The 25,575-nt window shown below is 45.9% G+C and overlaps 1 protein-coding gene and 1 long non-coding RNA gene across 5 annotated transcripts in view; one reads left to right on the forward strand and one right to left on the reverse strand.

Annotated features, from left to right (window-relative positions):
- The window catches only part of LOC141775515 (fibroblast growth factor 18-like), a 305,178-nt gene that overhangs the window by 276,414 nt on the left and 3,189 nt on the right, over positions 1–25,575 (forward strand). The window contains exons 1-3 of one of the 4 annotated variants that reach the window (XM_074648963.1): positions 18,871–21,084; positions 24,547–24,586; positions 24,754–24,931. In XM_074648963.1, coding sequence (XP_074505064.1) covers positions 21,053–21,084; positions 24,547–24,586; positions 24,754–24,931 — 250 coding nt within the window. In that variant the 5' untranslated portion in view covers positions 18,871–21,052. Of the gene's footprint in view, positions 1–18,870; positions 21,085–24,546; positions 24,587–24,750; positions 24,932–25,575 lie in introns of those variants that run through there. The other 3 variants (XM_074648962.1, XM_074648965.1, XM_074648964.1) reach the window with 3 other exon arrangements.
- Positions 1–25,575, reverse strand: part of LOC141775516 (uncharacterized) — a 27,197-nt gene continuing 1,622 nt past the window's right edge. The window contains exons 2-3 of the long non-coding RNA XR_012595615.1: positions 2,002–2,085; positions 1–1,563 (exon numbers count right to left, since the gene is read on the reverse strand). This is a non-coding gene — a long non-coding RNA (uncharacterized LOC141775516). The remainder of the gene's footprint in view (positions 1,564–2,001; positions 2,086–25,575) is intronic.

A 25,575-nucleotide genomic window follows, 5' to 3' on the forward strand; every position in this document is an offset into this window, starting at 1 on the left:
CATACAAATGTATTTCTTGAGATATACACAAAGTACAGTGCATTACTTTTCGTAGGTATAGCTACGCATAGTGTATGAAACCGGTCTGAATATGGATACATGTCAAACCATAATTGAGTTAATCGCCACCATCTCTCTACTTAATTCACTGCTATTCTTCAAGCCATCCATCTCAGCACATTAAAGACTCTCTGAATGACTTTTTAAAAAGAGGAAAAGCAATTCAGTGTCAGTCATGCGATGGGGGTCACACATGATTGACATTTGGTGGGTAGCTACTGTTCATTGGGCTAGGCGTTGAAATGGATGAGAGGAAAGTACGGGCTGCATGGTGTTGTGTTTCACTATCCCAGTCTTATTTACACTGCAGCAGTATTCCTCCATCTGTAGATGCATAGACTTTGAATGGAATCCACAAATGAGTCAGATTGGACTTTCCCAGCTGTGCAGAGGTTTGGCGTTGTCTGCTGTACTGGTGCAGGGATACTGGAACTGTTTTGTCTTGGCGAGTCCTTCCTGAATTGAAACAACTCGTAACCTCAACTGCAGCAAAAAAAAAAAAAAAAAGGCTTAAAATTCTCTTGGTCCCTAGCGCAAAGTCTACCTCGTACTCCCTCTGTTTATGGCAGGACCCTCTCCCCCTCACCTCACCCCATTTTGTCTCTCACTCTGTATATCTCTCCCATTTTGTCTCTCATCTCCCGTTCCATCACATTTTACACCTCCTCCTCCCTTCCTCTCCTGTGTTTTCACTTAAGCTTATTCCTGTATTATCCCAAATCCCCCCCACCGGCTACGTGTGGAGAGCAGAACCCAAATGTCACAAAGAAAACATGATACCACCTGAATAGGTCAGCATTGTCCAGGGAAAGGTCAAAGTGTTTCTTTGGATTTGGCCAGCCTTTTGCCCTGGCTGGATGAGGATGTGTGTGTTGAACCAAAGGTAGGGACATTCTTAAAAAGTCTCTCTCCCTGTCTTTCTCCCTCTGTAACGCAGACCTATGTCTCCAGGCTGATGCAGCATCTGTGCTTTGTTAAACATATTACTGTTACGCAAGAATCTGGGGCAAAGAACAACAACACTTGCTAAATATTTTGTTTATTGAAGTTAAAAATGCGTTAAATTGTGGTCATGAATCCTGCTTGAGAACCCTTCACTCTGATTAATCATGAAAACAAAGCAGCCTTTAAAAGGAAAATAAACCCGAGGCCGGCCAGTGGTGGAGAAATCGCCTTTGGTGTGTACCTGACTAGGTTTGGATTCAGGCCAGAACCAGGCTAGGAAAGCAGGTCAGAGGGTGCTGTTCTGCAGGAGATTTGTTTGGAGTCTGCTCTGTGTGTGTTTTTGTGTTTAGCGCGGTTTAGCCCGTCTCCGATTTACAAAAATTTAAGGCCCCGCCGCTGCACTGTTTCATTTTTCATTTAGTCGCAGCCCAAGGCCATGTCCCAGATTGGAGACTGCTACACAGCACACCGCTGCACTCTGCACCGCACCGAGCCGCTTCCCCTCCTCATCGTCTGGTCTGGTCTGAGGAGATGAGGACCTGCGGGTGACCCCATAGCCTGCAACACACACACTCACATTCTTGCACATTTCTATATGCACGCTCACACACACATAAACCTGAGCGGAGCGCAGACATATTTCTGCTCATGCACACAAACACACACGAGCGAGTCAAGAAAACACAGACAGATAGGCAGACAGAACACACACACGCAGACAACATGCGGAACAAGCCGTCTAATTCCACTAATACGAAAAAATCTGCAGAGACAGACAGGTATGACACAGCAGCCATTACGAATACAAAGAGATTACACACACACAGCGGTGAGTTTAGGACGGTTTAACTCACATACTGTAGGTACAGATCACATGCGTAGCCTATAGTCCCGCATGTATAAACACACACAGATGCACATTTGAACCTACTCACACCAAAACAGAAATATGCACACACACACAGTAGGCACAAGTGTGTGCACACAAACACACACCTGTGGTTTCAGGCCAGGACACAGAACTCTTTAGTCTTCGAGCTGTCTGTCCCACTTAAAGTGAGCGCTGCTTGTGAAGAGGACCTGACAGACAGAGAAAACACACACACGCGCACACACTGCGATGAGTACACTGCTGGAGCAGAAGACCTGACTAAGCTGAATTTCCCCCTGCTCCCCTTTCCTATTTTCCATCTGCCTCAGCGTAGGAGAACCTGTGTGGGGAAAAATAATGCCCACCATACACACGCCACGCTTCACTTTCTCTACTCGCTGTGACACTCCTTTAAACACCCTCATGCACACGCACACACACTGCTAATCCGCTCCGTCAATCTCTACAGTTTCCCTCTGCTTTCTATTCACTGATTTCTTTCCATGCAACCTCTCAGCATTCTGTCTTTACTACTCGTTCGCCCAACTTCCTCAGCTCCAGCCTTATCTCTTATCTCCTCCATCTCTCCTCCTCCCTCCCCTCCATCCCTTCTGTGGTGCTGTGTGGTTGACCAACAGCCAGGGAGAGACAAGTGCAGGAGTGCCGGCCAAACTTGCCTGCCTCTCCGCCCAAATTACATGGGACAGTCCCAATTACCCTGTGGCCAACCAAAGCATTTCCTGGGTTAGCGCTGGTGACGCGTGCCCCCCCTTTGCTGTGGTTACAGGGGGTGTCATTAGACGCTTGTTTTACTGCAACCCCAAGAACGTGCCCGCCGGCCGCATCCACGCCACGGGAAGCACGAGTGCAACGTTCCAATAACTTTGCCGAGCCTGATGGATGACAAATGGGAGAACGTTAAGGGTAGCGCTGGAGCTTGTAGTAAATTCCTGCTGGCCGAGAGGGAGATGCAAAGGGAACATTGCCGGGAAAATAAGAAATTCTAGACAATCTGCCATGACTTCTGGGAAGCTGATAAGTGTGAGCTGTAATGTTTTGTGGGATTCAAAACGCTGGGATTAAATAAGGAGAGCTTTTTGGGCAGGCTATCCCTAATACTATGGAAGATGTAAAGCACAGATGTGGAGGGAATGAATCATATTGACAAGTGTGTTTTTGACAGCAAAGCTGGAGAGAAAATTGACTGAACAGGTTGCAATAAAGCATACAGCGGTAGGAAATGCAAATGATGGGAATGAGAGGAAGGCAGAGGATTTTTAAAGACAATTTAGAACGGGGGATAAGTTATGTTTTATACCATAATCTTCATGCATACATACATACATACAGGTGTCCATGGATACACATGTATGTGCAGGTCCATGAGTAAGGGCACATGTGATGACTGGTGGAAAATAACTAAGGAGTAACTACATACTCCAGTAATGTACTTAAGTACAACGTTGACATACTTTGCTTGAGTATTTCCATTTGATGTTACTTTGTACTTCTACTCCGCAGCTCCTTAGAGGATAATATTGTACTTTTCACTTGACAACATTTATTTGGCAACTTTATTTGCTAGTTACATTGCATGTTAATTTGCTTTGCACATTATATTCAAAATATACTACCATCTTATAAAATATGATCCATTGTTAAAGATTTAACAGCCCAAAAGTTCATAAAGTAGATCAAATTAACTCCACCTCAGCCAGCTAAAGCTTTAAATTGCTGCTTACACATTAGTGAATTGGAAATAATAATCCAATTATAGCATTTATTTGATATGAAGGACCCATTCTGCATAATCAGGGATTTTACTTTTGATACGTGAAGTTCACTTTCCTGATAATACTTCTGCGCTTTTACTTAAGTAAAACTTTGAATGCAGGACTTGTTACTTAAAGTTTCTATATATTAGATTTTTAACATTATTATAGCAGCAAACTCTATTTGCTATGTAAAGATACAGTGGAGTAATGGCGTCCTGAGCTGAGAATGAAGTCACTCTCCCTCTGTGTGTGTTTGTTGTAATCCAAGCTTCTCTGTTCTTTGTTTTGGTAGCCGGGCCGGCTGCGTGTGCATGTTAGTGCATGTGAGTCTCTCCCCTCAAAACTGTTGGCCCTCCCGCATTTATAAAGAGACCATGAGAGTGACCTACAACACAGCATTGTAAAAGTGAGATGGCAGAGTGAAGTTTGAAGCGTTCAGATGAAGGCGACCTTCCAGATTTTCCCTGAATGCATGTTCTTCGGCTAAATAGGCTAAAGCGTATTTTACTTGATGTTTTGTGTAGGTAGCATTAGCAGGATAGCTATCAAGCTACCAATTAGGTTACATGAATTTAGGTTACTCTGCAGATCGAAGAAATAGCTCCTTAACAAGATTGATACGTTACTCGTGTTACTAAAATAACTCTATACTGTAAAAAGCAATATTCCAACCAACGAAATTGTCAAGATGTACATCCTCTTGCTTTCCTAGTATGTGTACCTTGTCACTTGACATTGTTGACAAAAGGGTAACTTTATTCCATTGTTTATCTCATTGTGTGTTCAGTGGCTGTTTTCTCTGTTTCACAACAGCCCAGTCGCACAGCAGTAGGTGAAATAGTCACAACATTTATTGTATTGATTCGTGTACATAGACACGAATTTCCTTTTTTTTGGTGATAGTCAGCACAAAATCAATTCTTATGTAATTCATGTAATTTTGACCCGGGAAGTATAAAGACCGGCGAACGCTACATAGGGAAGAGGTCGAGGTGGATGGGTGGGTCAAAACACCGGACTTTCGCCCAGGAGACCGCTGTTCGTGTCCCATATGAAACCAGAAGTTAACATTGATTTATTTGTCACGTAACTTCTGTATTTATGTAACACCACTTATGAAGTTATTTTGAGTCAATCCGCGATCTTTTCTTTAAACTGCGTAGTTTCATTTTGAAAAGACTGGAGCGGAAACTGACACGTGCGTCACGTGTTGCTGGACATTTGTAGGAAAACGTATGAAAAATACGTTGTTGAAAGTCGTGCTGAGCATCACAAAAAAAATGGGAAATTCGTGTCTATGCACACAAATCAAATAGATTATATTTCATAACAATTGGTGCCTTCAAATGGGGTCGTGTTTACCGCGTTCACGAGAAGAGTCCATATGAACGTCCCCTTCTTGTGGCATTCACGTCCCCGTAAGTGGAACATTTTTTGAAAGCTCCAAGTGTGACATGTTTGTTGACATTGTCAGAAATGGCGGAGGCCTTGGAAGTTCATTTTTCGGCACATAATAAGTCAATATATTTTAGTCGTATATTGTAATTCTTTAATATGTCTGAGGAAAATGTTGATATTTCCAATGGCATCAGCTTTTTCCTCTGTCATTATACCTTTGCATTTCCTGCATTATGTTAGCCACTTGCAAGCTTGCTAAATTGTTAGCCTCTGTGGCTTCTAGACGCCGACAGTAACAGTAACATTAACATTGCCGTTGCTTAGCAGCGGTTTTCTTACGACTTAACCACTTGAACGCCAAGCATATTGTGTACATGGCTTCCCATGTTGTGAACACAAGCTCACGAGTTTCATTTGAAGGCACCAGACTTCACAAACTGCCGTGAGACTGCGTTGTTCACAACACCTTGGGAGGGGGGAGGTGTGGCCAATGCGGCCATTTGTTTTGGTTTTAGATTCTATCATTGCACGTGACACTGCACAGACAGTACAGTATGTCATAGTAAAAATCAAAAACATGAACCAAATTTTTTTTTTTTTAATTAAAACCAAACAAAGAGAGTGAGAGTAAGGGAAGGCGAGTAAAAGAGAGAAAGAGATGGATCTCATGGAGGAAAGTAGGCAAACAGAGAAAGGAAAGAGTAAGCGACTGACGCACGGAGCGGAATGAGGGTTTGGAGGGGGTGTCTGGCGAGCGGCACAGTGACGTAATGGATGAGAGGAGAGAGGGATTAGCTGAGTGACAGAGATGAAGGGATGCTCTCTGGTGTCACCCGTCCTCACTCTCACTCCGTCCATCATTCATCGAGAGCATCGTGGGGCTCCGCAGAGTGTGGCAGCTGTGCATGTGTACGTGTGTGAAATCAATTTGTTTGCATACATTTCAAAGTCTGTTTATGCACGTGTGTATTGTATGAATTAATATTCCTTCTGTCAATCTGTCAATATTAATGTGCACCATGTGTATGTGTACAAAGTGTGTGTTTTATGTATGAATGCAGTGTGTGTCTGTGTGTTTTGTGTGTGTCTACATGCAATGTGTCTACTTCTAGTTGCCCATCTGGTGCTGCTATGCTGTGCTGCTCAGCCAGCTCTCTAATAGCTCCAATAAGCCTGTGGTTTGCTGCCTCATACACACATACGCACATATACACAGATATGTACACACTGGCGGATGAATACACACACACATACTTACACAGTTAACACAAACCTTTACACACATGCTCCTCTCGCTGTTATTCTTCTTCCAAGAGAAAGAGGCCGAAAAATGACCATTTATTTACTTTGAGCTCTGGGGCTGCGGCAACACAGCCTGCCAGTACCAGAAAAAAAGAAATGAAAAGAGTCAAAGAGCGAAACAGAGGAGGGAGTAGGAAGGCAAAAGGTAGGCGAACAACAGAAGAGGACAGAGGGAGGAGCGGTGGACGAACAAGAAAAGAATGAGCCAGAGAGAGTCACAGGTTGAGAGAGAGGGAGAGAGTTTGCTGGTGGATGTGGAGTAGCGAGCTGTGGTTTGGTCCAGTGCGGCATTTGGTCGTGTTACAGTCTGGCTGTGGCTTGTGTGGGTTGGGCTGAAACAAGCAGGGAAACAAACCGGGGCAAGAAAGTAGCCGGAATTCACTCCGAGCACTTGAAAACACACATTACAAGTGTTTAATAAACGTATTTTCCAAGTGATTTTCGTCCACGTTGAGGTTGTGAAAGTCTCTGATGAGACAAATTAAGGTTCACCGCATACATTTCAAATATTCTGAGCTGTGTTTGTGTTTGTCCAGGTCTGCTGGAGGGAGCACTCTGCCCTGCCCGGCCTGGCTCGGCTGCTGGGGCTCCGATCAGTAGCAGAGTGTCTTTCCAGCTAGCAGAGCCACACTGGGTCCTGTTCCAACAAACTGAGAACTTATTTACATTCGGGGGGGGAAAATACACCTTTTCAAATATGCCTTATAAGTCATTTCTACCCAGAGAAATATTTCTACACATGTAAACAGGACAAATTGTCAACTTAACTTTGACGTGATTCCCCTGGATGTGGTGGATTACGCTCAGATTCAAAGCCAGGTTGTTCCAGTTTATCCAACAAAACAGGTCTCTCTTCAACAAGATGTTTATTTGAATCCCCTTGGGAAAAGCCAGGTGTTGCCAGTGTACACAGCAGGCCTAATGTGGTTTGGGGAGTTTACCTCAGAGTGCAGACTACAGGTGCTTGTAGGAGTGTGCTGCGCTGCTCCGAAGATAAGATGCCGAGATGGGAGGAGAGCGTTGTGTCCCATGACCCCTGAGCAATGTGGTCCGAGTCAGGGCTGAGATACAGACAACCAGATTGACTGACAGATACACACACACACACACACAGCCTGTCTACTCTGAAGGCCAAGGTTGCCACAGTTACCTGCGCTCTCTTTCTGTTCCTTCTTCCTCTCTTTTTCATCCCTCTCTCTCCCTCCCTCGTCTTCTGTTAATCTGTTCCAGAGCATTGTGATCACATGGAAAAAAACATAGCAAGTGCACATATTTCCCCCTTAGCCAAGAGTGAAAAAAACACACACAGGGGTGGGTGGGGTGTAGGGGAGTGAGGGGGGGTGTATGATGGGGAGGGGAAAAAAAGCGAAATAAACTGTTTATTCAAAGGCAGCGCTGAGCCCTTTTGTTGTGGTGGGGACCTGTCTTTTATTAGCAGCCTGAAAAGCCTTCAAAGGCTGGAAAGACAGAGGACATGCCAACAGACGAGTGTATACAAGGCAGAGGAGAGAGGAGGGGAGGGGGGGGGGGAGATGGGAGAGAAAGGGGGGACGTGAAGGGGACAGGGCAAAAAGGTTTAGAAAGAGGCAAACGAATAGGGTCTGGGGACATGAATGGGTAGAAAGGTCTCGGGGGGAGCGGTGGAGGAGGTGATGGAGGGTTGAGAACTTGAGATTGTGCCACTGGCAGTGAGGACACAGAGCGAAGGCCAGCGCTGAAGGAAAAGGGGGGCTGCTGGGACCATTCCAGATGGACCATAATATGGGGAAACTGTTCAGAACTGTTCTCATATGTTTGCAGCTTTTTACACTGGCAGGACTTTCACAGAGTCTTGTAACTGATTTTGTCAGTGTGTGTGCATGTGTGTCTGTTGGGGAGGTTAAGAGCAGAATGATGTTTTATATCAGATCTTGATAGTCTTAAAAAAAAAAAAGTTCTGGCAAAGATTATTTGGTGTGTGTCTATACCTAAATCTGCACACAGTTATGAGTGTGTGTTTGCCAGCGTGCTGTGCGGTAGGTGTTTGTGTGAATAAACTTACATGTGTGAGGGAGATGGATGTATTTGGGGATAGCTTGGAGAGGCAAAGGAGACATTCCCTCATTGCGTAACTCCATCTCTCTTATCTCTGCTCTCAAAGCAAACTGTCAATGCTGCGTTCCCATCTCTCTCTCTCTCTCTCTCTCTCTCTCTCCCTCTCTTTTTTCTCTCTCTCTTTCTGGATCAAGTCTTCAGGGGCACAACCTTTTTGCTTTCCTCCCCTCTCATCCTGCTTTCCATCTCATCTACTGAGTATTCAAGCTGTTTGTCTACTTTGGAAAAGTGCTGTTAAAGTGATGTGGCCACTATGATCCAACTTTAACGCACTGTGTGTGTGTGTGTGTGCGCATGTGTGCACGTGTGCGCGTGTGTGCGTGTGTGTGTGTGTGTGTGTGTGTGTGTGTGTGTGTGTGTGTGTGTGCGTGCACATTCAAAATATGCTGATGGTATAAACTGTATGTGTACGTATGTGCATAATGCGTGCAATCTACTTTAGTGTTTGTGTGTACGTGTGCGCTCTGTGCACGGTGACCGCTCTTGAAGCCGAATCAAAGTGCTCTGCTTTCAATAAGAGTCACAATCAGCAAAGTGGCAGCAAGCAATGACATCACTGCAGCTGGGTCCCCAGCTGGAGCACAGAAAGGACTTTGGCAAGTGTGTGTGAGTGAGTGACTGCGGACGTATGTGTGTAACAAAGTCAAAGACCAGCGTATGCATAGTTTATTTGTAATATGCATATTTCATGCAATTCGTAAACTCTGTGGCGGAGCGAAATGCAAGCAGGTCCATGCCAATGTAGAACCTTTCCTCGCAGCGCTCATGAGTATGTGTGTGTGTGTGTGTATGGTGGCTGAGAGTGTAAGTGAGATTTCCAACCTCAGTCGTCCCCATCAGTCTCTCTGCACATTCTGTGCCTTGTTTCTATTGGAGCAGACAGTGCTGCGGTGAGAAAAACAACAGGAATTTCATCTGTCATTGATTAAGCCCATTAACGGTGGTGTCTGATGTCTTTTACACTCATTCCACACACACCGACATGCAGCTGCACTCACAAACACACACAGTTACACACACACACACACACACCTTGACTCCCCCCACACTGCACCGCTACCAAGACTACCATACAGTAACGGACACACCATGGAATATCATCAAGATCCACACCATTACTGTGTGTGTGTGTGTGTGTGTGTGTGTGTGTGTGTGTGTGTGTGTGTGTGTGTGTGTGTGTGTGTGTGTGTGTGTGAGTGTGTGTGAGTGTGTGTGTGCACGGGTGTGTGTGTGTGCGTGTTTGTGTTGGGTGTGAATGGATTTTCACACGCTAAGTCATGCAAGCCGGAAAATACTGATCATAAACTTCCAACCAGCATGAGCAACCAACAACCCCACAGAGAGCCAACACACACACACACACACACACACACACTACGCTACTGGACGCACAAGCTACTGACGTGGTCCACACACACACACACACACACACATTGTAAACTGCCCTCTTATGAACAAACCATGGTTTCAAACACACACACACACACATACGCCAAAGCCACTGAAAACACACTGCTACTGAGCATACCGCGCAACCAGACACTCCAAACTCACTAAACAAATGTCTGATGTTGTCACTCTGGTATTTACCACTCCACCACTGTCATTTTACAAGCCAGCTTCGCTGCTTTGAATGTGCAGGCATTGTGATTTTAGCTGCGTGCTGAAAGTACGGCTCACATAATGTGACAGTTATTGGTTAAAAACAGAGCTCAAGTGCAACAATTCCACTACTTCGGCGTGGTTTACGTCGAGGGTCTCACTGCAGAATAAAAACAAAGGTGCAAAATGCCATGTATTAGTGATCTACCTGAACTCCTGATGCGTTGATGTAGACATCGTGATTTTCGTACAGAAGTCTGTTCAATGTGGTTTCTACACAACCCTAAAATCAGTGTCACCAGACAGTACAGTTAAATCACCTCTCTGCAACCTCTCTGCCTCTCATAATCTTACAATTTAAATGACTCTACCGTAGTAATACTGTAATCTCATGGTCTCAGTTCACACCTAAAGGCCTTTGCATACCAAGTCCGTATTTTTCGTATGCGTTTTTTTTAATCCGTCATCCGATAAAAATCGCTACGCGCAGAAACCTTGCACACTGTGTCAAATGCGTTTTATTATTCTGTTCGTTGCGAAAATTCGCAATAAAAGACAAAAGTGACCGAAGTATAGTGACCGTTTTATAAAATAACTTTTATTAACCATATTTGCTCCAATTTTCCCCACTGCTGCTTTAATGACATCTCCATGTCAAGCAAACTCTATCCACTGAGGAAGAGGGTGAAATGTGATTGAAAGCACCAGAAAATTAGAGTCAGTTGACCTTGAGTAAATATTTTTTTGCCTATGTACTATTTCACAGTCAAGAAATAACTTTCATGCTCAATTGATAATATTATCTGTCATGCAGATTACAGGAAACTGTGTATTAAATGATGCATAATATACTTTAAGCACTCCATTTGACCTTGGCTGCAGCCAAAAAATGGCACATTTTCACGTCGGCCACCGTACTTCTCCTACATGCTTGGCACATGGGAGAGGTTGTAATCTGCAACCTCATCACTAGATGCCGCTAGATGTTGCACACTGTACCTTTCAATATATTTGATTCAACACTGTAAATGTATGGAATAATTGGCATTGAAGCTGTTTTGGTCTCTAAACTTGGTCTCTAATCTCTACTGGAGGAATGAACATAGTTCTACCAAAAGATATTTCCTCATTCGGTTTTGGTGATGGCGGTGCAAACCACCTCCCACAGGCATTCAATTCTGTTGAGATAGTGACTATGAAGGCCATGGCATATGATTCACATCATGTTCATGCTCATCAAACCGTTCAGTGACCCCTCGTGCCCTCTGTGGAAGCATCTGCATTATGTTTCTCCAGTCGTTTATTCAGGTTTCTTTAACTTGTCACTCATCTGTACATGGAAAATGTCAATTATCGGTTTTATAGGAATGTTCATAAAACTATGAAGTTTGAGTACAGGATTCGCTTCTTAATTGCCGTGCAGCCTTTGGAAATGTGTGGGAATATTTTCTTGGCTTTGCACAATACAAAGGAATTTAGATAAAGATAATTTAGTTGTGAGTTTCTCTGTTCCTTTTCCATTTATCCAATATAGTTGCTTGGATATTTATAGCCTCTGAAGTTTCCTTTCACTTCGGTCAGCGCCGTTCTCACCAGATCATTCGGGTCCAAAATAGTTCCCTATAATAAAAATAATTTTCCTCCATCCAAGCTGAATACAGGCTATTGAGCTGAAGAGAATAATTTAACCGAATGGTTGTCTACCAGCTGTCACTACTTCATTCATTCTTTTTTTTATTATTGCAGAAGCAAAAGGGAGTTATCACTGGGCAAGATATAAATATAAACCTTTCAAATCTCATGAATTTAATCATCCAACAATCCTACTTTTGTGCGTCAAACCAGTAAAAGCCCAAAAATATTATAAGTATCATAAAATATACATTGGCAAAACCCTTTACAAGTGCTCCAGTTAGTCATACTTTTAGCAATAGAATAGAATAGGGTAAAACAGAGCTGAACACAACGCCTGTATGGCAGAACAAGAGAGCAGAGTGAAGCCAACGGCAGAGACCTGTGGGGAACAGAGCAGTGATGAGGGACGGCTACCAGAGACACCCAGCAACTCACATGGGTGTGCACAGCAACCCACACACACCAGTGCACATCGGCCATAAAAAACACACACACATGATTATATACATAGATACACAGGCCAGGAAAGGGCAAGCGTGCACACACACCAGGCCACGCTCAGAGGTACCTGCACACATACACACACCTGTAGTGCACATGCATACAAATCTTTGTTGCAGTGCACACTGAACACATAAATCCATGCTTGTAATCATAAATCCTCTCTTATCTATATGTTTCCTCCCGTCCTTTTCTCTGTGCTTCCATCTAAGTCCTTCTTCTTCTTCTATTAAATTCCAGAGATCCGTCACATTCCATATTTCCATCACGGGAGACAGCCCCACGGCCCTGCCGCTCTCCAGAAGTCCAAAGCTCTGTCCAACACACCAGCCTGACTCCAGAATCCTGTCATATGCTATAATTTAGCTCTTTCCAGAGCACTTTACTTTCCCTCAAACTGTCACATCCCATACATCACTGTCATTCAGCTCATCTGTCGGGGGTCTGGGCAAAGGGCTTTGGGGTGACTGAGCAGAGGTGTCATCGGATTCCTGTCTGAATCTTTCTCGGTTGCTTCCTCTGCTCATAACGCACGCACACATGCAAACACACATAACCTAAGTCTCAATGACAAAGGGCAGAGGGGAAAGGCAGGTACATGGAGCGAGAGGTTGAAGAGAGAATGGGAGGAAGTGACAGAAGCCAACAGAGAGAGTGTGAGCGAGGGGGAAAGAGCGTGAGAGAAAGAGAAAGAATGAGAAGAAAAAGGAGAATAAAACAACAGGCAAAGTGGGAGAGAAAGGAGAGGGAGAAAGCCTCCGGAGTGCTTTTTCGCTCCAACGGGACAAAAGGTTACAGCATGACGGGGGTAGGTGTCAGGTGATGTGTGACAAGTCCAAATTAAAGATGACATAATGGCGGGGGCCCGGATGGGGTCCAAACTGGGGGCTGACTTGAGACTGAGGGTGGGGGCAGACCGTGGCAACCAAGTCGAGCTGGGCCATGCTGGGCTGGGCCGGGCAGCAGGGGGCTACCCTGCAGGCTCCTCCATATGGAACGCGTTAGCCTAGCGATTGCTAATGAAATGCAGGCTGACGTCAGGCAGACACCAACCCATTGTTTTGCTGCTTAATTTGTTATAATATTTGTCTTACAAATGAGGATTTTGCCAGGACAGAGGAAGAATAAGAGGCTATAGCCACAGATGAACTGAGATGGGCAAAGGGTATTACAGTAAGAGGCCAACGTTAAGGCAGCAAACGGGGTTTGAGTATTCGCAGTAAAGGTAGAGAAAAGCTAGGGGACTTAGCATAAGTGCTAACACAAGAAGGGCCAGGGCCTCAGCTGTCTAAGTGGGAGGTATAGTGACCGGAGGACTAGCATGGGTGGGTTCCCTGGAAAGGGAGGGACTGCTCTAAGAGGATGTGAGTATGTGTTAATTGCATATGGAAGTTTTTACCGTGAACAAACATTTCTGCATTACTCACAACAATTTGTGTTAGGAATGCACCATTCAGGCTACTCCTGCAGCTGCCTGCCTGTTTTATGAATCCTCATTTACACTCTTTCGGTAAGTGTTATTTTTTGTAATTCTTTCTCACCCCCCTCTCTCTCTCCTTCAGGCCCATTCACCCAGTTTCCAACATACAGAGAAGTCTTCCTAAAATAGGCTCAGTGGAGCAAGTTTAAGAATGCTTTTGTTATTCCAAAAGGAGTTGTGCTGTAATTGACCACCACCTGGGCATCTGGCAGAAGTCACAGTGAGCTGGAGGGAAGGGGATGCAGAGAGGGAGAGGAAGGAGCTGTGGATGGAAAGAATGAAAGAAACGACAAAACAGAGATGAACAAATGGAGACTGAGGAAAGACAAGAAAAGAGGAAAGATTAATGGAGGGGGGGGGGGTGAACGATGGAAAGTGTGTGCGCTATGTCCCTCTCTGTCTCTCGCTCTCCCACTCTGACATGTCAATTCGAAGGTGCTTTATTGGCGTGAGTAATGATGGGAGGTGTTGCCAGGGTAATTACATAGCACATTAAAGGGTTTCATAAACATTACAGTTCCTCCTCTGCCCGGTGGCAAGGCTAAAGGGGCAGGGAGAGGAGGGGAAAAAAACAGAATGAGAGAAATGGACACAGTGAGAGGGAGCAGAAGCAGCACAAAGGACGGAGGGTAGAAAAGGATGGAAGAGTAAAGGGCACTTAGTGGAGAGGAGGGGGGAGGAAGAGAGAAGGGAGGAGTGTGGAAGAGATGAACAGAAAAGATGACAGGAGTGAAGGTTACTATGATCATGGATTCCATCGCTGAGCGCCTGAACATGAAATAGGAAGAAAAAAAACATGCTGGAGCAGCGTCCAACACAAGCCACAGCTGCATTTCACATCACTATGCATGGAGAGCGCAGGATAACTCTCTCTCTCACACACACGTGCACACTGCAGTCATGAAACACACGCCTAGACAACTTTGTGCATACTCTTATTGACGCAATCTTTGCATAATCGTTCACACAAATTCCAGCTGTGCACAGTCTGTCACTGAGGGTCATGACACTCTCACTCAACCAAAAACACACAACCACAAGGACCATAATTAAACAAACATCCACCCAGTCGCTGAGTGTTGCATATTTATGTACAACCTCATTGGTCAGAAGCAATTATCTTCTTCTTCCTCTTCTCTACATCCTCCGAGAGCGCACTAAACAGCCCCTGCCGATCAGTGTCACACAGCATGCAGTGTCACTCCTGCAAAATCTCCATCCCACAGGACTTTTTGGTGTTTACCCCGTAGTGTTGCAGCATTTTAGCCCAGTTAGTTTTGTTGACTAAGCCTAACCAAGTCGATCTATTCCTAAACCTAACTATGTAGTTTTATTTTGAAAAGACTGGAGCGGAAATTGACACGTGTGCCATGTGTTGTTGAAGGTTATGCTGTGCGTCACAAAAAAAAGGGAAATTTGTGTCTATGTATACGAATCAAATAGATTCAACTTCGTGACTATTTAACAAACTGCTGTGTTGAACATTTTATCTGTAGTTTCAATGTCAGATCAAATGTTCACTTGGTCCCTGTTGTTGTTGAAATTCATTTCTGTCCTTGATTTAATGTCATTGGGATGATCAGAGGTTCTTGAATAGTTGAGGTTTGCCCCTGCATGAGGTTCTATCACGAGTTCCTGATGGTGCTCATATGTGATCCAGGTGCATGAACATGGCTCCTTCCAAGTTTGATGTCTTCATGTTTTTTACGTACCACTTCATCAGTGCAAAGTGTCCAAACTTCAGCAAGCAGCCTTGCCAGATGGCACAGAGGTGAAGATGCTGCTGGATTGCATATGTTGTTGGATTTGAAGTCAGTTTGTTGCACGTGGTTAAATGCAGATGTTTTGTATTATTGGATATTTTGGCAAACCTCATCCACAACAAAGACAATAAACTCCTGAATCCACTAAATTACTTCCATAATAAAAATTGTGTCATGTATCTCGCTAAAAAGGCAGGTGCAGCCAAAAGAACACGACCACCTGATTCGCTCTGCAGAACCAGGCTTTGGCCTTACAATGACAAGCTAGATTACATGAATAATTACCCTGACACGAGTCCAAAGCAGCATCAAACCCTCCAACTTGAAAGTGTCAAAGTAAAGTTATTCCAGTGCTTCAGCTGGGCTATGTATAGAGAGACAACAGCTGCAACGGATTGTGCGACGGAGGAGAGTAAACGTTCATATTCACTGGATTAATCTTGCTAAGCGAGAGAAGGGAGCGGGCTGCGCACCACCAACATCGCCGCTAATGAAAACAATATTTAGCTTTTCTCTTCATCTCAACCGCGGCTCACTATCGCACAAACGGCTCTCCGCTAATTAATTCCTGCTCTTACTCAGTTGCAGCTGTCGATTCTCTCATCTCGCAGACGCAGACAAGTGGCGAACAGGTTCTCATTTCAAAGCCCTGCACACTGTACACATTCCTTGACTTTGCATGGGCCCCCCTGTCATCAAAGGGCCTTTATTAAGTGTCTCATACATTTACACATTGGGGAACAGTTTAAACTTGGCCCATGATTAACAGAGTAGGGATATCTATCCCAGAAACCGATGTTAGCCTGACATCTCAACATTTGATGTGAAGTTTAAGGCCCATGTCGGCAGGTATTAATCAAAGCCAAAAGTCTCTCCCCCCCTCCAGAGATCCCACATATACACAGGCCTGCCTCCCCGTTCCCTCCTCCCATCCAAACATATACAGCCCATGCCTTTATAGACAAAGCTAATTGAACACAATCCGCTGCACTTGACACATCTGAAAACTCCAAATCTGTGTGTCACCAGAATGATGGATTGCATTTATACTCTTCAAAGTTTTCACAGTGTCTAGAGTACGCAGCGGGGGTATGATATTGCCTGTCTGCCAGCTTGTCTTTGACTGCAACCAAACCAAGGGATTGCTAAACTTGACTCCTCACCAGCACCTCTACACACACACACACACAACCGTCATAATGAGTCAACAACTGGCCCGCGGCTCCGAGCGCTCCAAGCTCTGCATAGGTTCCACTCCAGTCACCCATAACATAGAGTCCAGCACACCCTGCCTCTCCTCCACGGTGACCTTGGGGTCAAGCCAGAATGCCCTCATATAATGAGAGTGCTGTTTGGGGATTTGTTGGACTGTGATAGAGAAAGGGCAAGCACACGCAATGCACCCTGGGTCTTTGTCTGGGTGCTGACGGTATTGACGAGCGCTGATCGATGTTAATTGCTAGACAGAATGGCCATATTGACCAGGCTCCCTGGATGAAGAAGCCTGCAGGCCCGTCAAAGAGAGAGAGGGAGATACACAGAGTAAAAGCTGCTGGGCCCAGATCTACAGCAGCTAAAGGGCCCCAGACACACACACACACACACACAGCTCTCATTCACTTTAATGAGTCGAGAGAGGAGCACAAAGGCATAACGTCCATCAATGCCAAGTCTATTCAACACAACAGAGGGTATATGCAAAAATAGGTGTCCCGATGTGTGTCTCTTTGTGTGTGTTTATGCACATGTGAGTGCACGCACGTGTGCATTTATGAATAATCTGTCCGGCAAAGTTGGTCCGCATGACAGTGAAATGGTTTTTGAGTGCGGAGAAACGGGAAGGGGACATCCATGTATGTGAGGATGTGTGTGCACACAAGTTTGTGTGTGTGTGTGTGTCTTAGCTAAGGATCAATAGGCAGGAGCTGCAGAGGCAAAGACATGGGCAATCAATATGCTGGCTGCAAACAGAGGGAGGGACAGAGTGAGCAGATAAAAAACAGCCGGGGAGATTAAAGAGACAGATAGGGAGGACAGAAAATGAATGAGAAAGAGTGATGTGACAGAAGGAGAGACAGAAGAAGAAAAAGCCTGGTTGGTTGCGAAATAATTTCCCCATCTAACTTGTTATTTTTTGGATAAGGTACATGAAATGTCATTTTCCAAATCCAGGTAACATTTCTCCACAAGACTCCACAGACGGAGTCATTTCTAAGACTTGCTGCTACAGCTTTGTTTGCCCAAATAACAGTTACAATTGAGGTATGAACAATGTGTTGTTCTAACTGTCTGCGACTCCAGATGTGAAAGGGGCTCAGTTTAATTTTCTTTTTGTATTTCAACCAAATCTGAGCCAGATACACATCAAGTCTCATTTCCCAGAAGAACCTTAGACTAACATAATATTTTACAGATTTACAATGGGAGTAAGATCATCTCAGCATCAGGATCCTTTTGGAAAACCTACAACTATCTACAAATCCACTACTACTGTTAAATCGGGCTTTCATGCGCAGTCTGTGAATGGAGCTGAGCTCCTCTGTCTGCTTTTTCTTTACTCCACCATTGTACCAAGATGTGCTGTAGTCCCTGTTCTGAACCCTTCCATCTGGGCTTAAGAGTACCAGACGGGCCTCATTCCTCATCACCAGAATGTGGTTCAAATCCCTCTCCACAACATTTACACTCGTGTCCCTCGCAGCAGTGCGGTGAGCGGCGAAAAAGCACCCAGACACAGGTGCAAAGACAGAGGGAGCCAGTAGTAGGAAAGAAGGCCAGAGGCTTGTCTATGGAGCATGACTGGAAAGGCATTCAACCACAGTACCCCTACCCAGCCCAGCTCAACCCTGTCCAGTTGCACAAGCGTGTGTGTGTGTGTGTGTGTGTGTGTGTGTGTGTGTGTGTGTGTGTGTGTGTGTGTGTGTGTGTGTGTGTGTGTGTGTGTGTGTGTGATTTGAAAGTACAATGTTGAAAAGAATAAGCCTACTTTTGGAGCCAAGATAACTGTCCCTGATGTATGAGGCCAACCCCCCTCCCACCTCTATTACTCTCTCTCTCTCTCTCTCTCTCTCTCTGTGTGTGTGTGTGTGCGTGTGTGTGTGTGTGTGTGTGTGTGTGTGTGTGTGTGTGTGTGTGTGTGAATGAAAGGTATGGCAGGAGTGTTGTGTTGGCTTGGCTGACCGTCTGCGGTTGTGCGGCGGTGAGAGGGAGTTTTGGGAGCGCAGAGCGGGCGTTGCTGCCGAAATCCCTGAGAAATGTTCGTTTTGGATCCGTGTCCGTGCTTACATACCGCCCTCCCGACTGTCTCTCATTCTCCGTTTCATTTTTCCCTCTTAAGGTTTAACTTAAAAGTTATGAAATGGGGAGTCAAAATACATCACTTGAAAGCACCGCAGCTCTGAAGGGTGTGTGTGTGTGTGTGTGTGCGTGTGTGTGTGTGTGTGTGTGTGCACTGCCCTCCACCCTCCATCCTGAGGCCACTGAGGCTGCAGGTTATCTTCAGGAGAGATAATGGAGGGCAAGAAGTCCGCTTTTTAAGACAGATGTTCACTTGACTGAGGCAGGTGTCTTTGTTTTGTGGAAGTCTTTAAAACGAAAGTTTTGCCACTTTCTCTTTCTGTCACATTTTGCTCACTTTAAAATCTTCAAACGAATGAATTCCTCTCCTCTCTGACATCATTCAAATAGTTTCCTATGCATTTACTTGTTTCAGGTATGACCACAAAACAAATATTAGTTGAAACAAGACGCAATAGTTCCAAAAAGAGAATTGCCTGAGTCGTGGAAAGAAACAAGTTGCTTTTTTGCGTTGTAAACAAAGTGAAATTATCTCACCTCATTAGCAGATGTTTTTCACATACAACGGAACACTTGTTAAAATTGATATTTTGTGCAGTGTAAATTGGGTCGGCATCGCATAGCGACTGACTAATCCCATTTTGATCCAATAAGTGTGCATGTGCGTGTGTGTGCGAGGAAGAGAGAGAGAGAGAGAGAGGTGGGAGGGAGTGAGGAGAGGAGAGGAGGGAGGGAGGATTGATCCGCGTCTGTTAAAATCTTGTTCTGGTTTTTCTTGGAGTGAGGTCTGTGCCTGCCGACGCGCCTCTCCTGTGCAGCCCCCCTCAAGAAGAAGAGCTTTTTATGGAAAGGAAACCTTGGAATTTTTGAAAAGGAGAGAAGGAATCTGCATAATACCAGAGAAGTGGATAAAGAAACCGCACGGTTCTGTTTGCGTTCTCTTCTTGCGTTTTTCTCCTCTGGTGTCTGAATGAAACAGGGAGGTCAAATATAAAAGGGAAGAGGAACGGTGCAGGTTCTGGACTGGGAGTCGATCTGTCAGTGTGATTTTTGGGGTAAACACGTCTCCAGAGCGCTCGTTTTTAACTTTTATTTCTTCAGAAAGCTCGACTCCTCTCCTCTTGGAGTTCGCTTTTCTCGGAACGAGGAGACTTTCGTGTTTTTTCCCCTCTTCAGGGAAACTGCTTAAACTTTCTACGTTTAAAAAAAATAAATAAAAAGATCGGATTGCATCTCCCCCCCTTCAAACATTTCGGAGGTGATGTCATCGTGCTGTGTTTTGGCTGGTATTGTGTCGAGAGGGCGCAGAGAGGACTGCTGCAGCCAAGCGGTAACAACCAGAGGCTGAGTCCGGAAAATCAGGTGCAAAGTGCGGCTGTCATTTCCTCGCTGTGTCGCGGGTGGCTGAGTCCGCCACCCAGTCCCAGCTGTTCCCATCCTCTCCTCTCCAACCACCCCCTCCCTCCCTCTCCCTCCCTCTAGTCTTTCTTTCCCCCTTTATTATCCCCTCCCATTTTCATTCAGCACTCTCCCATATACCCCTCTGAGCTGGACCGCTCTGGGACCTTATCATCATCCTCTCTGTCGGACACTGTTGGTCGGTGTCACCTGAGTCACCACAGACAGACCCGTTGAGGGACGCAGTCATGACCGAGGAGGCAGTCCTGCATTACCCTGCGCCTGCAGCAGAGCCTCCGTCTCCAGCTCGCCGTCTGCTCCATCAGCCAGCCCAGGTAGCCCACCTCCAACAGCTCCTGAGCCTGCTCTGCTGGGACTAAAACCTTGCCCTGCTACTCCTAGCTATCTGCGCAGGAACAAACACTCCACCACTTTTCTTTTATTATCTCACCGACTGAATTCTTGCCGTTACGCATTGGATTACGCAGAAGATTACGCACGAACCGCATCTCGCCAAAAGGCCGAGCATCACTTCTGAGGGTCAACGAGGTCGATTGGGGTTGGTTTATCTGTGTGACGCGTGAGCGCGCTTTCACCTGTTCCTCTCTTTCTCGGGGACGCGCAGGTTTTTAAAGCCCAAAACCTTCCCCCTTTTGCTCCCCCGCCCATCCGTCTCTCCACCGCCACCGGTCGGTCTGGACAGCTGTTAGAGGTTGCCCGGCGGTCACAGTGGCACATTTACCCACGCCGGGAGAATCGGGGCACTGCAGCCGCCGATGCCAACAAGAGTGTCCGCTGACTCTTTGACTCTGCACAACATCCAGCGGATTCACAACACACAGAGGGGAACTCTCTCCAGGACTGTCGGACTGGCTCAGACCGAGCGAGGAGACTGTCTCTGGGACAAGTTCCATAGTGGAGGGGGGAAGCAATGTGGTCCCTTCTTTCCACGCTGACCGTCTTGTAAGTCACTTTTATCACTTCATCATGTAATAATGTTATTTATGTATGCACTCCGAGTCTTCTTCAGTTGTTTAAAACTAGTTTTCGTGACAGGGTGAGCTAGAGATGAAGATGATGGAGATGGAGAGGAAGGCTGCAGTGTCTAACGATTACATCACTCCTCATCAGTCCCCCATAGAAAACATGCCACTGGAAGGCCCTGTTTTGATTGGCTGACAGTTCAGGGTCACTGGGTCAGAGTCAGGGCCCTGTTACTCATAAAACCTGCCATAAACATCTCCATCACCATCTGCACTTACTTCAGGGATGGCCAAGCTGGATTAGAAAAAGCCATTTTCCCATCGCCAAGAAAATGCTTTTTTTTTTTTTTTCCCCTATTGAAAATATTTCTGAAGTTGAGTCAAATAACACCGGCTTTATCTAGTGGGATAGGAAAATGATAAAGTGCCAAGAGCAAATCTAAGGGAGGAGGATACAGACTCAGGGGGCTTGAGTTTGCCCATTTGAGGTGTGTCTTGTTAAAAGCCGAGGGATTTATTTTTCTTTCTTTGTGTCGGCTGTACTTCTCCCAGATGGCAGTCATCTCCAGATACTTCTCATTCCTCACACAACCTGGACAGGGTGTGTGCTGCTGTTGCTGCTGGTGTCTGCCTGACTTTCCCTCTCTTCGTCTGTGTCTCCCTCACACTCTCTCCACTTACCCACCTAACTGCCTACATCTGTCTTCCTGTCTTGCCTATACCCCCATTTTTCCACAGATACTTGCTCAGATAAAAAGTATGAATTAATAACTGATGAATGATGGCGCCCCTGGCAGTATCCGAGGAGGAGCAGTCTCACTGTTTAGTCTGCTGGTTTTAGTTTATGTCTTTCAGAGCCAATCATCTTTCAATTAATTTCCTTCTTGCCTATCAGCTTTACCACAGCCACTTCACTTCATCCATGCTGTTTTACCAACGTGATCACACTGAAAGTCTTCAGCCAGTGAGAAAAAGCCAAGGGCCTTTTGCCACAACAACCTGTTACTGCTCTTCTCGTAAAGCCACAGCTCCATGTTGAGGCCCTCTGCTTCTTTGCTCCACCATATTACTGCTGATACCACTCACACGCCCACTAGCCTAACCACTATTCTTCGCCGAGGCCCGCTGCTGAACATCTGAAACTCTTGCACTGTGCCGAAGCCCACTGCTCCAGTGTTGGCCTACCACGCTAACCACTGCTACACACAGCTGAAACCACTGCTCTGTGCTGAGTCCCACCAGGCCGACCGCTCTCGCTCCACGCTGCTGCCCAGTCCTCGGTGCTGAGGCCTGCTAGTCTAACCGCAGCCTCCATATGGTAGATCTGCTGGGACGCAGGTTTATGATGTCAGACCCTTGCTTGTTTTGGCAGCCAGCCAAGGCGCACCGGGCTTTCCCTCTCTCCATACCTCCTTCTGTCTTTACTCTCCCCGACTTTTACTCGGCGCTCTCTTATTTTCTCGTTTTCTCATCCCTCCCCCCACCTCCGGTTGATCCTGTCTCCCTCTTTCCTCTCTCCTTCTCTTTCTCTCTGTGGCTGGCATAATATGGAGTGTCTGTGGTTTTTGTGGGAGCGGGGGAATCCAGTGCCGAGGCACTTTTCCTGCAGTGTCCTCGGCGGCAGTGCAGCCGTGGTGTTTTAACAGCTGAGAGTCCTCACAATGCACAGGCGCTCAGGTTTTTTCGGCTGCGCAGGCAAAATGTGAGGGCCAACACTCTACTGCATTGCCCAGGATATCTGCATCTATTAGAACGACTCAGGGGCCAACACACCAACTATGGGAAAGAAATGTTGAGAAGGAGGAGGGAAGAGAGAGAGAGATGAAGCACATGTATATATGTGTGTTAGTCAGGAGGCAGTGACATGTGTTACGACGTGCATGGGTTGAACCCCCCTCCTCTTTCATTCCCATTATTTATCTTTTTGTCTACTTCTCACGCCAGGCCACACTCTGTGGTTACACTACTGTCTCTCATTTTGCCACTTTTTCTCCCTTCAAGATGTAACCTCAGTCTTTTTTCACCGTCTCCTTCTCACATCTGTGCATCTTCTCTCTGATTGTATCTCTCACCTCTCTTATTATCTGTCAGCCTTCTCTTGCTTCATCCCCCCTCTATTTATTCTTACATCACCTTCCTTCTCCCTATCCCTTTGTGTACCTCTCAGTCCGCCTCTCTCTCCTCTTCGCTATCTCCCTCTCTCAGCAGCGCGTATGTCTTTGCTTTGGCCCAGCTGTCAGCTGCCTGCTCCTCCTGTACGCACACAAACACCCTGCACACATCTGCACATCTGTGTGCATGCCCATGACAGTGTGGAGGAGTCGCCCTGCTAACCCCAAACATAAAGGAAGATGGGAGGCAGGGAACGATAGGAGAAAGGTAGAGTGGACAGAGAGACAGGGAGGGAGAGATACGGTAGAGAGGCGATAGGGAGGACAACAAGTCAGAGAAAAAGAGTGGAGTAGAGAGAGAGAGAGAGAGAGAGAAGAGGCATGCAGAGAGATAGCAGAAGATGAGGTGGGGAAAGACAAAATTCGTAGAATTGCTTTTCAGCCCACACACTTTGTTCTGAACTTCATCATGTCTTCAGCCACTAATTCAGAACAGTTCAAGGACTGCCAGAGTAGATTTTGCGCAACACAATCACTCCCTTACTAAAGCTGTGAATAACATTTGATACATCCAAGGTCAAGGTCTTAACTTCAATTAAGCAACGGGATAAAGTGAGAAGAATTTAAATTTTAACTGTAACCAGCTGTTTCAATCATAAATGTCTCTAAAAGTCCAGATCAGAAGGATAAGTAAGGTACAAGAAGTTATACTTTCAAGGACAATACCATCTAATTCTGCATTCTACATCACCATGATTATTCCCCATTAATCATCTTTCCACACGTTTTGGTAGCTCATGTTCTCACTTATTCATAGCATCTCTAAATGTAACCACAGTCCGCCGCTCTCCAAAGCCACATCACAGCAGAGTGTACACCTGTAGTCCAGCCCAGCTGTCTACATACACAGAGCAGCCAAATAAGTCAGCCCAGTCCCTCAGATGTCCAAACCAAAACATGTTCTAGTTGTCTCGGCATGTTTGCCATTTCGCCACGGCCCATTCGGGTCATTTGGAGGCCAGATTTTGGTGTGGCGAAAGTCACGAACGGGTCAGAAAGTGGGTTTGGACAGAAGCCTGGTAGCGTAACAATAAACACAGCTCTGGGTGTTGTCTGTCTGCCTATCCCTGTACATCTGCCTGCCTGTATGTCATGTCTCTGTGCCAGCCGCACACCCAGCAGTGTGAGTAATCACCCAATAAGGAAAAGAGATGTTGAACAGAAAGAACGGCAGAGAAGAAAGAGATGGAAATGATGGTGTCACACATAACTCTTCCAACATTCAATGTTGCTTACATATTTCTAAAGTCATCTGTTTCTACTTTTTCCAGATGTATCCAGATGTTGCTGGTGATGTGCAATCCATTACAGGTAAGCATGACAAAGAGTGATTGTACATTACAAAGGAAAGGTTGCATATTGGTAGTGCGTGCAGCTTTTTAAACCTGTTCATGATTCTCTGTATCTGTATGTGTGCCAACCTCTGGGTGTGTGTCTGCCTTGGTGTGTGTGTGCGTGTGTCTGTGTGTTCACAGCAGGTACTTGGTGTGGATGGAGTCAACTTCAGCGTGCATGTGGAGAACCAGACGCAGGTGCGAGACACCATGAGTCGGCGACACCACCGGGTCTACCAGCTCTACAGCCGCACCAGTGGCAAACACGTCCAGGTGCTGGGACGCAGAATCAGCGCTCGAGGAGAAGATGGAGACAAATTTGGTAAGACACACACACACACACACACACACACACACACACACACACACACACACACACACACACACACACACACACACACACACACACACACACAGTAGAATACAGTGGTGCATGTGAGTCAGTGTATACACAGTTAAATGCTTCCCTGCACACACATCGCACACTCACACCGACTAACGGCTGCAAGTACAAAGACTTGAAGGTTGACCAAGTGCATGCATGAACGGATACAGAATGCAACTGTGCAGGCACACTCACAAAAGCACACACACATGCCTCCCCAGGCTTTGGCAGAGGGGCAGTGGAGCTTGTCTTGGGAGTACAAAGACCTCATCGACTGGCTGCTGACTCAATGATTCACAAGAGAGCAAAAGAAAGAGAGAGAGAGAGAGAGAGAGAGAGAGAGAGAGAGAGAGAGAGAGAGAGAGAGAGAGAGAGAGAGAGAGAGAGAGAGAGAGAGAGAGAGAGAGAGAGAGAGAGAGAGAGAGAGAGAGAGAGAGAGAGAGAGAGAGAGAGAGAGAGAGAGAAAGAGAAAGAAGGTGTTAGCGAAAACAAGTGTGAGTTAGCGGGAGAAGCCTGGCAGGTAGAGTGTTGGACCGAGTGTTAGAAACTCATCTCCTTCATCGATCCCTCCATTGATTTCT

Source organism: Sebastes fasciatus, chromosome 10, assembly GCF_043250625.1.
Source record: "Sebastes fasciatus isolate fSebFas1 chromosome 10, fSebFas1.pri, whole genome shotgun sequence".
Classification (NCBI taxonomy): domain Eukaryota; kingdom Metazoa; phylum Chordata; class Actinopteri; order Perciformes; family Sebastidae; genus Sebastes; species Sebastes fasciatus.